The 12864-nt window shown below is 36.6% G+C and overlaps 1 protein-coding gene across 1 annotated transcript in view; it reads right to left on the bottom strand.

Annotated features, from left to right (window-relative positions):
- Positions 1 to 10988: 10988 nt before the first annotated feature.
- The window catches only part of LOC106512964 (mortality factor 4-like protein 1), a gene marked incomplete in the record, with an annotated part of 19328 nt that continues 17452 nt past the window's right edge, over positions 10989 to 12864 (bottom strand). Inside the window, 2 exon segments of the mRNA XM_014001544.1 lie at positions 10989 to 11821; positions 12400 to 12484. Coding sequence (XP_013856998.1) covers positions 11737 to 11821; positions 12400 to 12484 — 170 coding nt within the window.

Genomic DNA, 12864 nt, shown 5'->3' with positions numbered 1-12864 from the left:
CCCTTTATCTTCACCTGTAGGGTGGAAACAATATCAAACTAAGCTTATCTTTAAAGTCCAGTTGTCCAAGTGTAAGTTCAATCTAAATGTTGATAAATTAAAAAAGGGATAATTTTTTGATGAATTCCTTGAATCTTGCTTTATTTAACTTCAGAASTGTTTTCTAACACAGAGAAGTTTTATCAGCACCTGAAAAACACATCCAATAAAATAACCTTTCAGCTTATTCCCACATGAGCTGCACAGTTTCATGACAAAACACCAAGAGAGAGAGAGCTAAAATGAAGCTGATGGATRAGATCCCCCTGTTTCCAAAGAAACCCCACCCTCCTTTTGACAAAAACAACTTTGAAATAAGTGTTTTCAGCCTCCCAACAACGCATTCCTGCATGTGTATCTGGCTCCTCTGGTCTGCAGCACTATGTGGTCATCAACACCCACCACAGTATTTTGTAAAACAACACCACTTTGAAGGTGAGGGAGGGTCTCGTTCAGTGTGGGAGAAAGCGGGTGAAATAGGGTGTGATCTGGAACTAAAAGAAAACAAGGAAATGTATGAATAAAAAGGAGAGTTTACTTTTTAAAAAAATGCAACCTAATCTTCAGAAATACAAGAGGGTGRTGAAACTGAGTAAAGATACAGAACAAAAAGTGAAGCAATAATAGAACACCGACCCAAACACCAATGAGCATCAGAAAGATGAACTGAAAAAGTTGATYTATAAACCTAAACCACGGTTATTAATGATGTGTGTCACAGCTTGCTCTGAGACTGGCTATACTGGCAAAGCAGCAAATACAGGAATGATGTCTCGATCCTTGATCTACTTCTCTCATTACAACATGCTGCTGTGTCTTTGCCTAAGGGAAGCTTCTCATCAGCAGGCTGATAAAGGTTTAGTAAACAGAATCTTGAATGACAACTTTTGTCTTTGATCTAGATCTAGAAAAAGTTGGCAGGTCACACAACAAGACTGCAGTTTCAAGCCACACCACCTCTCGAATACCCAGATTTTTCCTTTTTCAATTCCCCTACCTATTTAGGAATAGAACCTCATAAATATAAAAACAAACATTGATTTTTAATAATTAATAGTTAAAAACATTAATTTATATTTTATTTAAAATTTAAAAAATTAAATTAAAATGTAACTCCTCTGAATAAGGACAACCAATCTAAAACCAATGTCTAAAATAAAGATGGAGGTTCTCTGGAAGTTATATTCATAGATATATTTTAATGAAATATTAATTAAATAATTCAAATAATTATATAATTAATATAAAATTAGGCAGTACAGTGGCACAGTTGGTAGAGCAATATGTTGCCTCTAAGGAAGAAAATTGCTAGATCTACTTTCTGTTCTGTGTTTACAAGTTCTCCTGTGCAGGAGTGGGTTTTCTCCAGGCATTCCAGTTTTCTCTCACAGACCAAAATCATATTTATTACAACTAATATGACATAAAAAAGCAAATAACTTAATAGTTTGGGATAACAGTACAGTAGATGTAGTTTGTAATTGTGTTTGTTTTAGTCTTTATTTCCAGTTTTGGGTTTTTATAATTACAGTTTTTCTTCACAAAAGTAAACATCAACAAGCAAATTAAACTGTTAACACATATAGAAGAGGTGATGGCTTTAAAAATTTAAAAGCTTGTTCCTTGTAGCTTGTTTCTTTAAAATATATATTTTGACATTTTTAAATAAAATGACAGACATCACAGCAATCGTTTTTAAGGGAGGTTTCCCCATCACATATAATTTATTTGAACCCCCACATTTACCATAAAATATTATTTCACACAGTATTTCTCTTCCTTAACAAATAAATATATTCCACTTATTCACATGAAGTGTTTTCTTGTGTAGGTAAAAGTCTGTTTAACAACTTGTTAAAATACTCCAGAACACAGGAAATGGCATTTACTTCTTTCAAAATTTTCTGGGGGAGGACCCCCAGACCCCCCGCCAGTGGATCCCCCCCAACATTACAAATACTTCTGATGCCACTGAAATATGTAACAATGTAAGGATAACTTATGGTACTCCATGTGTAAAGATACAGAACAAGTTCGAATGGACTGTTGTGGAAGTGCAGATAGTTTGGGGTTTTGTGTTTTGTCTCTGAGCGTCACAAAATCAGTAATATTATCCATAAAATTACAAACTGAACATCTGTTTTCAAATTGTCATTTTTACAACCACATCATAAAATTTTTGTTATGGATATTAGTTTTGGTGTGCCACCCCTGGTTTTTCCACAACCCTGAAAAAAATTTCTGTAGGCGCCACTGCCTCAAAGGTATGCTTGATAAAGATACTTCAAACCGGCAGAAATGAAAAGGGTTTTGTTCAGAGTAAAGAAGGACAAACATTTTAGCAACACAGTGAGTGACCTTTTGTGTTTCCTTCAATCGTTAAACACTGTTGTTGTTTTCTAGCTTCCAGAGAATGACTCCTTGCTTCCCCAGGATGACACACAACAAGTACTGCCATAACTAGAAAGGAAAATCAGATGAGTACGGTAAATATTTTGGTCTGAGTACTATCCTCAGTATCTTAATTATCTTATTGCATTGTTTTGTGCAAAAGTTGCTTTATATCCAAATTTCAACACAAACTTGGGAGAAAAGCACAGCCTACACACATTCAGTACTCATCTAAGCACCTGTAAAAAGAACCTAAATATAAACTTTTATGATATATGAAACACCTTGACCACACCACAAAGTTTAATTGTATTTACTTGGTGTAGCCATCCAGTTGGTACTATCTCCACACGGTTGGAGTGAGCYGAGTTTCATATTGGCATTGTGTCAAACACATCTGGGTGTGTGCAGAGTGGGTTTAATGACAGATTGCAATTGGCTCTGAATACAAAAAGCTTTAGACGTATTTTCTGAGCAAACATAACAGTATGCTGCAGAGCTCAGCTTGGGTCATTTAGGAAGAGAGAAATTTAAACTTTATACTTGTATTATGCTTTATCACAACTAATATTTTATATAAAAATGTTCAGTTTAAAAAAAGTCTGCTTCCAGAATATTCAGGGCTAAAACACAGCCTGATGTATACAACAGAAAAACACTTAAAAACTTGTGAAAACATCAGGCAAAAGATGACTTTATAATTAGTCTCATTTAATCAGTGTTTATCTACAAACTGCACAAAATAAAATGATCCGTTATTCCTCTCACCACAAAAAGCCAAGCATGTCATTGATCATTAACACAAAAATGCTGAGGGTGTGGTCCTAAAAACTTTCCGCTTGGCCCACTCACTCGCTCCAAACACAGACAGGGTTACTCTTCTCTTTTACAACATATTCCTATATACCTGATCCACAATGCAACATAATGCAGAGTCTTTAATGAATGATTTGAATTAAATAAATGATCTTGTTATTTGTTCTGGATGAGATAAAAGTCAAGTTACAGAAAAGTCCAACTCTTTTCTTACTTTATGTAGTAATTGCAACTAAAATTGTGGAGAAAACAAAGTTGTTTAATCATAGCTCTCTTTGATCCAACTTCATCTGGCAAAATCAGGTCCGCACCTTTTCATGAAAGAACTCTTAAGACCTACGTGCTTTACCCTCCCACCACATTCACAGTATCAAAAAGTCCACAAGGCTTTGATAAAAAGTATTTGACAAAACAATGCAACTAAAACTTCAGATATGTATGTGAGAACAATAAAAACTTATGAATAAGCTGCGTGCTTTGTTCCATTAAAACAGACTCTTTTGTGCACCAGACCAGTTCAGGTGTCTTTGGCTTTCCTGTCCACAAAACAAAGCGATGATGCAGACATTTGCTGTAACAAGCCTGATCTCAAAAACTAACCAGGAAATCCAGTCTTTTAACCTTTCCTGTCATGCTCACATCCTTGTGCTCATTCATGTCCTCTTGACTTCCTCAACAAAATCTTTTAGTTCCTGAACAAACCATAATAACTCAAACTACTTACCCTACATATAATCTAACACTTAGCAACAGTTATGAGGCAGTGAAAGAGGCTGTATTAAAAGGTGTAGTTATGCTTTAAATGATCCAAAACTGACAATGAAACTGCTAAACTACGAAGCCTTCGTYTCTCATCGTGCTCTCATTTAATGTGCGAGAGTAGCTGAGTCAGTCTACAATCAAATAACGACACTATTATTTTGAAGGGGGGGRAAAAACACAAATATGTGAAATGGTTGCCAGAAATATCTGGGCAACCTGCCTATGTATTATCTAGGTGTGCATGGGAAACTTGTTGCATCAGAGCGAGGGTGAGGCGTTCAACCAGATCCAGATCTATCTAAATAAATTCTCATCTGTTTATCATCTCATTAGTGGGATTTTAAAAACTGTTTGGACAACGAGGAGAAAACAGACGCTCAGAAGAGGATTTAGTTTTACCTCCTTGGTGTTTTTGAACCAGTTTCTGGTTCTAATTTCCATAATGTCACAGTTCTCTACTTTGATCTAGCATTGTTTGTTTCGCAAAATAAAATAAAAAAAGGCAAGAACTCCACATTTTTTGTTTGTTTGCAAAGTGAAAGCAATTATCCAATGCCACACTCATGAAAAGCTTTGTAATTATTCATCCACAACAGGAACACTTCTACACCAAAAGTAAAAACAGAAACTTGAGACAGAGCAGAAACCCTCCTCTAGTCTCTCATCTGGGAGGAAAGCAGTACCTTAGAAYCCTGAATCATGCTTACAGCCTTTTCAGTTTTGTTATTAAAATTCCTTAAACATTTCAGATAGCATAGTTAGCATTCTTTAGCTACTTCTTACAGTAAAACAAGCCAGTGTCCTGAATGTAAGGTCAAAGGTACAGTCTGAAAGGACTGTACCTTTGAAAGGGTTTCACTTTAAGTAGTTATTAAATAAGTAAATAATTAACATGGTAAGTAAATATACTGTATATGTGACCCATCATGTCAAAATGAAGATTAAGTCAAATTTGGTCAAAATGACCTAACAACATTTTCAGATTCTTGGCTTTAAAAGCTACATTTTGATACCAGGATCATTCTGATATCATAATTAAATCCATATAAACGACTTAATTTGTCTTGTTGGTTACAATAATACATAAATATTTGGTCTGAATCCTAATTTTATGTCATTTTAATGAGGAATTTTATGTCCTTATAAAGAGGAAACCTCAAATTATATTTGAATATTGAGATTTCCCAGCTAAAAAGAAACAACACTTTGCTAGCTCACAGGGAAAATCTCAAAATTTTAAAGCGTTTTTCCTCAAAATCAGGTTTTTTGTTGTTGCTGCTCAAAAAAAGTGCTTCAAAATTTTGTTTTATGATTATATTTCAGACAGTTTATTAAAATGAGACATTGATAAGACATTTATTCATTATATATTTGGCAAAATGCTATTTTTGTTAACATTTTAGTCAAAACACTATATTGGCCTATTTCTCCGTACACCACTTTTGGACTTAATCCTCGTTTTGATGTGATGGGTCACATATAAATTTATTTATTTAAAAACTAGAAAGAAGTACTGATTGAAGTTATAGAGTAGGAAATTGTTGTTGTTGTTGTTTTTAATGAGTTTGTGTTAGTTTTTGGGAAAGGATGGAGAAAACAAATGAATTGACACACTTCTACTCCACCAGGTGAGTATAATGCAGTAATGGTCCACAGTAGGGCTGCCACAAATGATTATTTTAATAATCGATTAGTCGTCGATTAATCGTGGCAGCCCTAGTCCACAGGTGAAGGGAAATGATGACTTCACAGCACCAACAATGTGATGTGGTGATGGACAGTCTGAGTGACACGCCAGCTGCAGGTCTTAGAAAACAGGTGTCCAAACCTGGTCCTCGAGGGTCACTATCCTGCATGTTTTTAGAGACATTTTAGATGTTTCCCTGCTTTGACACACCTGATTTGAACCAATGAATGACGCCAAGGATATGGGCCCACGAGGACCAGGATTGAACACCGCTGGTTTAGAACATCCAACATGTCAGAGGAAATCCTTCAGATTTCATGATGGAAGCATTCATCCTGGTGACAGGCAGGCGGCTGGATTGGTGATTTCTGAACAGCTCTAAAAAAATGGCTAATTTTTAGTCGTGTCCCAGAACTGTTTCATGAAATCTCCTAGTTTGTTCTTGTACTAAAAGCTTTTTTTTTTCTGCTCTCACCACTCCTACTTGAAAAATGCATTTCTTATTCCAAATAATACCTCACCTCACAAGAAGTGCTAACCTTGCAGCTGCTACGTAAATAAAAGCAACAATTTTATGCAAAACATTTTCCATAAACATTAATGTCTGTCACTTGACATCTTCATAACTGACACTTTATGAGCTGCATCAACGGTTTTGGGGTCAAGCATGTGACCCACGTTGCAAAGACGAACAACTAGGTTTTTATCTTTGACATCATTGATCTTAAAGGATGTTCAACATTATTTCAAAGTACTTTCAGTTCAGCTTGTGTGCCACATTTTCACTTCACTTCAGGTGTCCTTTATGTATCGGCCTCCTCAGGAGAGAATACTACGTTGTGAAATCATCACATAGTCCTGAACAAATGTCACCACTGCTTTCGGGGCACCTCCAACTTTCGCTGAGGTCACCAGAAAAAAATTCAGGGAAATAAGAAGGTTGCTTTACTCTATTTTAAGAGAACGTCTCTACTCTCTGAGGGCGCAGGACAAACATCACTGCGGATAAAATACCACTTCAGTCCTGAAAGGCGTCTTTTCTCTCTAAAATGGGGAGAGGGTCTGACAGTTAAACCACATAGAAGGGCTCCCAGCCTTTCTCATGGTAATTATTGGGAGGTGAAAACAGAACGCAGTGCCAAACACCCACTTTATGCCGAACTGCACAGAATTGTAATTACTGATGAATAAGTTGCGTCTAAAGGCCACAGATGGAGTGTAAACAGGCAATTCTGTCTTAATGGTATTTTTAAGTGACGTTCTTTTCCACCATAATTTATGTACAAAGATTTACATCCAGTACAAAAGAAGACTGTAACATTCCTGGGAGGACTTGTGTGCATCCTCGGTGCTAAGAAATCCTGATGGATTGTTACAAGTTCCTCGGAAATGTCAAGATTTTATGTTTCTATAAATTTGTTGTGTTTTGATCCGGGCTTACTTTGAAAGAACATGATGCCACGAAAAACAGTGCAACCTAAAGGAGAGGTTCATCAAGTTTATTTGTGGATTAGGTTTGTGTTAAAGAAGATCAAAAGCTGGAGTAATACAGTAATGGAAATTAAATATTATGAATCCGTTTAGTGTTTTTTTTTTTTTTTTCAAAATAAAGTTTAGTACTTTTTGAACAAGAATGTTAAACATGTTTAAATAGCAGTAATAAGACATGTTTACTCTAGTGAATGTGTACTGAAACAGAAACTTTTTACAATGTCAACAAACATAAACACACAAGAACTAGTGCGGTTGTCACCTTACTCCATTATATTAAGCATWTTGGTTTACATAGACACTACACACACATAATATTAATATAACAAGACATTTCAGCAGCTGCAAAGCTTCAAACATAATCTTAATGATAACAAAATGCATTTTTAGGACAATATGTTCGTAAACACCAAAAACAAATAGTCATTCCTTTAGTTTCAACCTGTTGCTGTTGTTTGTGCATAAAGGTCTGACTGAATCAAGGGTTTGCAGATAAACCACAAAGAAGCCTCTGTTCGTGATGTGATAAGAGCCTGAGAAACTTTACAGTACTGATTTAACATTGCTTTGTTTGTCAACAACAATAGAGCTGAATGTGGAGCAGCTAGCTCAGAAAACCTGAACCTGATTTCGGTGCGGGTGTAAAGAAGGACGAGGTTTCGCGCCCAGAGCTGCAGGTGTTTTAAAGTTGCTCTGTTTCCCAAACAGACCACCACCACCGTGGGAACGAGATGTGGGGCTTAGAGCGGGAGGCCGGGGCTACCATTATTAATACACCCGTGAATGAAAACACGAAGAAATGTGGTGTTATCCTTCTTCAACACGGGGTATTAGCAAAACTAAAAAGAAGTTAACTCACTGTGATGGTAACTTCGTGCTTCTTCAATCGATACTTGAGGCTCTTCATCTTTGTAAAGTGTCGGCTGCTGACGCTTAAAAGTATCCTTAGGCGCAGACGTTCATAAAGAAGAAGCAACACTTCCCTGAAAGTTTCGATAAAGTTAACTTTGATCCCTTCTCTTCTCTTTACAGTCCAAGTTTCACCTGACGCTGAACCACCGCACGCACACTRTGGTCACACTTTGATTGAAGGTCTTTGAGCGAATCAATCTAGAGCACGCGCGGTCGCTTGCGGTTTGAACCAATGGGATGTCAGAAGGGGCGGGATTTCCTTGTGAACTAGAAGCGCCGCTGGGGAAAACTGGAGGCGTCCTGGGACAGAGGAAACAGGTTTACCTGAAAACCGGAACTACAGCTGCGGCCAACGAAAGAAAATTACGAATAACTCCTTAACATAATGCAAATACTTTAATGTAATCAACTTATCACATCACATGAAGAAAAGTATATATTATTTTACATTACCATGTAAAGTGTCACTAAAGCTGTGGCTCTGTATGACAGACTTTCACAATAAAATCCCAGGTTCTCTAACTCATGTATTAGTGTAATATTATAAACTTTTAAAAATAAAAACAAAATAAATAATACTTAAAACTGATGCTTAGGTGTAGCAGTACAATTTGTAGTGATTCTATTGGGTGGATAGCCTACAAAGCAACTAGAAAAACAAACGCCAGCTGAGACAGTAGTTTTGTTTTGAAGGTAAAATGAGAAAATCAAGACAGGATTGTTAAAAGAAGATTTATTAGAGACCTAAACACGAACAAAACTAGTGACTCTATGTAGGCCTAATAAGTCATATCCTTATCCAGATTAAACATTTGGAAGAATGTTTTTATCACTGTTGTGTAAAATAGCTATCATTCTTAAAGTCACACATTTGACATTTACCTCACATTTATGTTTACCTCAGTCAAGCAGAATGATTGTCTTACTGCTGATGCTGTTTTTTTTTTTACTTTTTTGCTGCCTATAAAATAGATAAACCTATATAATACTGTACATCTGTCATTTTTGAAGGATATTTTAAAATGTAATTAATGAACAATATTACAAAACAAGTTGTATTAAACCAGAAGATAAATGTCCAAAAGTCCAGCTGACAAGACACATTGATTTACCGATCAGGATGTTTATTTATTCAGCAAGCCTTGGATAATGATTGAAAATCTAATTATTGGTACAAAACAAAACAAAAATGACTTTCTTTTACTTTTGGCCTGCCACTATACATCTTGTGTTTGCATTCCTAAATTCTAGGGTCATTTTTTTAATATAAATCTAGGGTTATTACTCTTTATATAACTGAAACATATCCACAATGTAGCAGGTTGAAACTAATGTGTGCAATACTGCCCTCTAGCGGCTGACTCACAGTTTAAAAGGAGTAAACATGTCATTATTCAGACTTCATGGACATCTGTWTCATTCAGTTGGTAAACTAAGGCAGAAAATTAGTCTTACTAGTTGAGACTGTTAACTTTCACACACCTAACTTAGTCAGTAGACGGTGTAAGCAGATGTTTCTTCTTTAAGTCTAAATTTAAATGAGTGAAGATGCAACACCATATTTCTATGCTTTATTGTGTTWTATTGTGTGCTCTTGGTTACTTTCAGGAAATATTTAACTAAATGCTTTGAGCACTTGAACGTGCCCCTCTTCYTTTGTCCACATTTCCATGGCAACAACGTTGCCCTGGACACAATGCCATGGAGACGATGCCATGGAGACCTTCTGCACTTCTGAACTAAGGCTGGAAGATACGAGCAAGCATATGGTGAAATACTGACTGTGTACCACCCTGGGGTTGTTCTCTGGCTCCAAACAATGGTGGACAAGAAGTGTGTGTGTATGAGCGTGTGTGCAGAATGCAGTGTGAAATGAACCAAAGTTTAAGATAACTTTGCATCTTCATGCTGTTTTTGAGCTTTATGCTGCCTCTCCTCTCATTATTGTTTTTCTGCTCACTTTTATCACTGGATCTAACGGCACTACTCCAACTGTACCGTCTGCTCTGATCACTGTATTGAACTGGTGTACATGTGTTTCATAAATTTCACTATTTTTTCCATTTATCCTTTGTATTTTTCTTTATTTGTTATATTTTATACTTATGGCACCTTTACACCAAAGCAAATCTGTGAATCCTGTTAGGTGACAATGGTAATAAAACTGATTCTGAAAAAAAAAGCCTTACATAGTGCGCCAAAAGCATCTTAGTATGCAAATATTACTGAACCAGGGAATTAGAGATTTCTTGACTGATACAATTTTTTTTTCTTGCCATCCTCCTACACTGTTGTTCCCAAGTGGTCTCCCATCCAGGCTCAGCCTAAACCTGGCATATTCAGGGAGGTATGGTCACTGCTAACCCATCAGAAAAAGCTTGTGCTTTTTTACCCATAGGGCTGTACAGAAAATGTATCATAYTTAGCATTTTAACAGTAAATTAGTTGTAAAACATTTGAAGTCTTTGCATTTAGTCAGCAAGAATATGTAACATTCGTMCAAACATAACATTAAGGTTGAAATTAGATTGAGCAAATGATCCTCATACATTTACCTCTGACAGAACCCTCCTTAAAGACAGCAGAGATTAGCATATAATCTACTGTATGTAATGTAGGACTTTATATTTTAGCATCTTTTTTTACAGGTGGTCATTGCCCACTATGGCCCCTCTTTTGTTACATCCCTACAGAACAATTTCCACTCAGTTCTGATTCAGCTGGTTGTGTGTTCAGCTTTCTGAATCCAGCTGAGGTAAATGGGAACAGTTTACCTTCTCTTGCTGAGTTTATTGATTCAGTCATTATCACTTATTGATATTTACCATGACATGAATTTACAGTATGAATAGTGTTGTGTTGTGACAACCTTAAATAAAGACATATCCCAATTAGTTCAACATTTATTGTTGCTAAAATTTTAAAATGTTTTATATTTTCAGCATAAACACAGACTTGAATTGATGACTTTTACACATTTATATAAGAATGTATATGTGCTTAAAACAATGAATGCCATTGCTCTCTGTCTTGTCAGCCAAAACTGAAAAGCCCATTTTCCAGAATCCATCCTGACATCTGATGAGCTCCGAGGCTGCAGGGAGTCGCTGCGTTTACCTTCGTTCATCAGTTAGTCACATTTAGAAAAATGCATTTTTTTTGAAGGACAAGTATCTTACAAGATATTAACAAGAAAAACAGAACAAACAATAAAAAGATGTGTAGAAACTGTTTTTTTAACAAATTGATACAAATGCACAAGATACAAAAAACATCAGTAAGTGGCTGCAACCGTGTCGTCCAGCATTGAGTTGCACCTCATGTGGTAGAAGAAACATTAATAATTACACACATGCAAGAGTAACAAGCACCTCAGCTGGAACACAAAAACAAATACGACAAAGCTGCTTGTCGAAATGACTGACATTTTTTTTCTTTCAAAGTGATATAAAATTGAAAAGGTAGATGATTTTTTTAATCTCTTAACTGTGACAAGCCCCTTGGATCTTTTCAGGATAAAATCCATCAGTTCAAGTGAACAAAGTCCATCTCAGCCTGCACTCCAAAGTGTAGTAGTGCTTTTTTTTTTAAAGTTCTTGTAACCTGACAGCGTGGTGATGTGATGTTGCTCAGTGCTCTCACACAGCTTTGCGGTGGTACTCTGGGGGTGCRACCTCATAGTCGCTGGCACTGAAGAGGGTGGCTGAATTCTTTACCAGGTACCTGCAGAGGAAAAGAGTGACAGAGACCGTCACTGTGGGGCCAGCTGGAAATGGATGTCGCAGACAGATCAAACAAAACGAGCTTTCGCCGTTGTCAACTCGCTAAACAAATGTTTGCAGAGATGAAGACTGAGTGGAGATATTTCAATCAGCTTCATTTAAAATGTAGCAACCAACTCCAACAGGACACACACCCTAATATCTCATGCACACATTTTGAAAACTGCTGCAACTCTCTGTCCTGATAAAAAAAAATTTTTTTTAATTTTTTCATTTTATTCAGTGTTAAAGTATAATTCATGTCATCTGCAGTGTCTGATCTATAAAACTGTTTTAAATATGCAATCAATTAATCTACCCACCCACAGGCTGCTATAGTGTGCTGCAACATTCACACTGAGTTTCAGGAGGAGAAAAAAAAAAACTTCCCGAGCAGGAAAATCCATTTCATGGCTTATGTCTGAAAGTATTTTCAACAAGCATGGCTGCACTAATGTGTAAGGGGAGGAAACAAGTCACTTGAGAACCAGTCTAACTTGTCATGTGGTCTCTGGAGCTTTGCTGGGAGTCGGAGCTTACTTGAGGAAGTCTTGGAGGTAAGTGAGCAGCAGAGCCAGGCTCTTCTCATCGAGTAACGTGTAGGCCAGCATGGCTCCGATGCGAACTGTTGGTGAAACGCAAACATGTCTGAATAAAAGTTTACAAAATGTGCTTTTAATCAACACAGTATTGAATAATAACCACAACAATTACAGCTCACACAATATTTACAYAACAGTCAATGGACCAGTCCCAATGCTCAGTGCGTGCCCAACGCCCCTCTGTGAAGTGTGGATTCAGTCTAAGTGCACATACTGTAAGTGTTCAAGTGCGCAGGTTACAAGTGTGCAAAACAATTGAGAATTGGGACAGTACGGATTACGTCATGAAACACCAGTAGCTACCGGTCGCTGTTAGGCCAAATTTCATATAGATAAAAGCAAATGTTTAAAGAAAGAAAGAAATTTTATCTCCTTCATGACTGAGTTAACACAATATATATGC

This window comes from Austrofundulus limnaeus, unplaced genomic scaffold, assembly GCF_001266775.1.
Source record: "Austrofundulus limnaeus strain Quisiro unplaced genomic scaffold, Austrofundulus_limnaeus-1.0 Scaffold9, whole genome shotgun sequence".
Taxonomy (NCBI): domain Eukaryota; kingdom Metazoa; phylum Chordata; class Actinopteri; order Cyprinodontiformes; family Rivulidae; genus Austrofundulus; species Austrofundulus limnaeus.
This window is presented reverse-complemented; position numbering and strand designations above follow the sequence as displayed.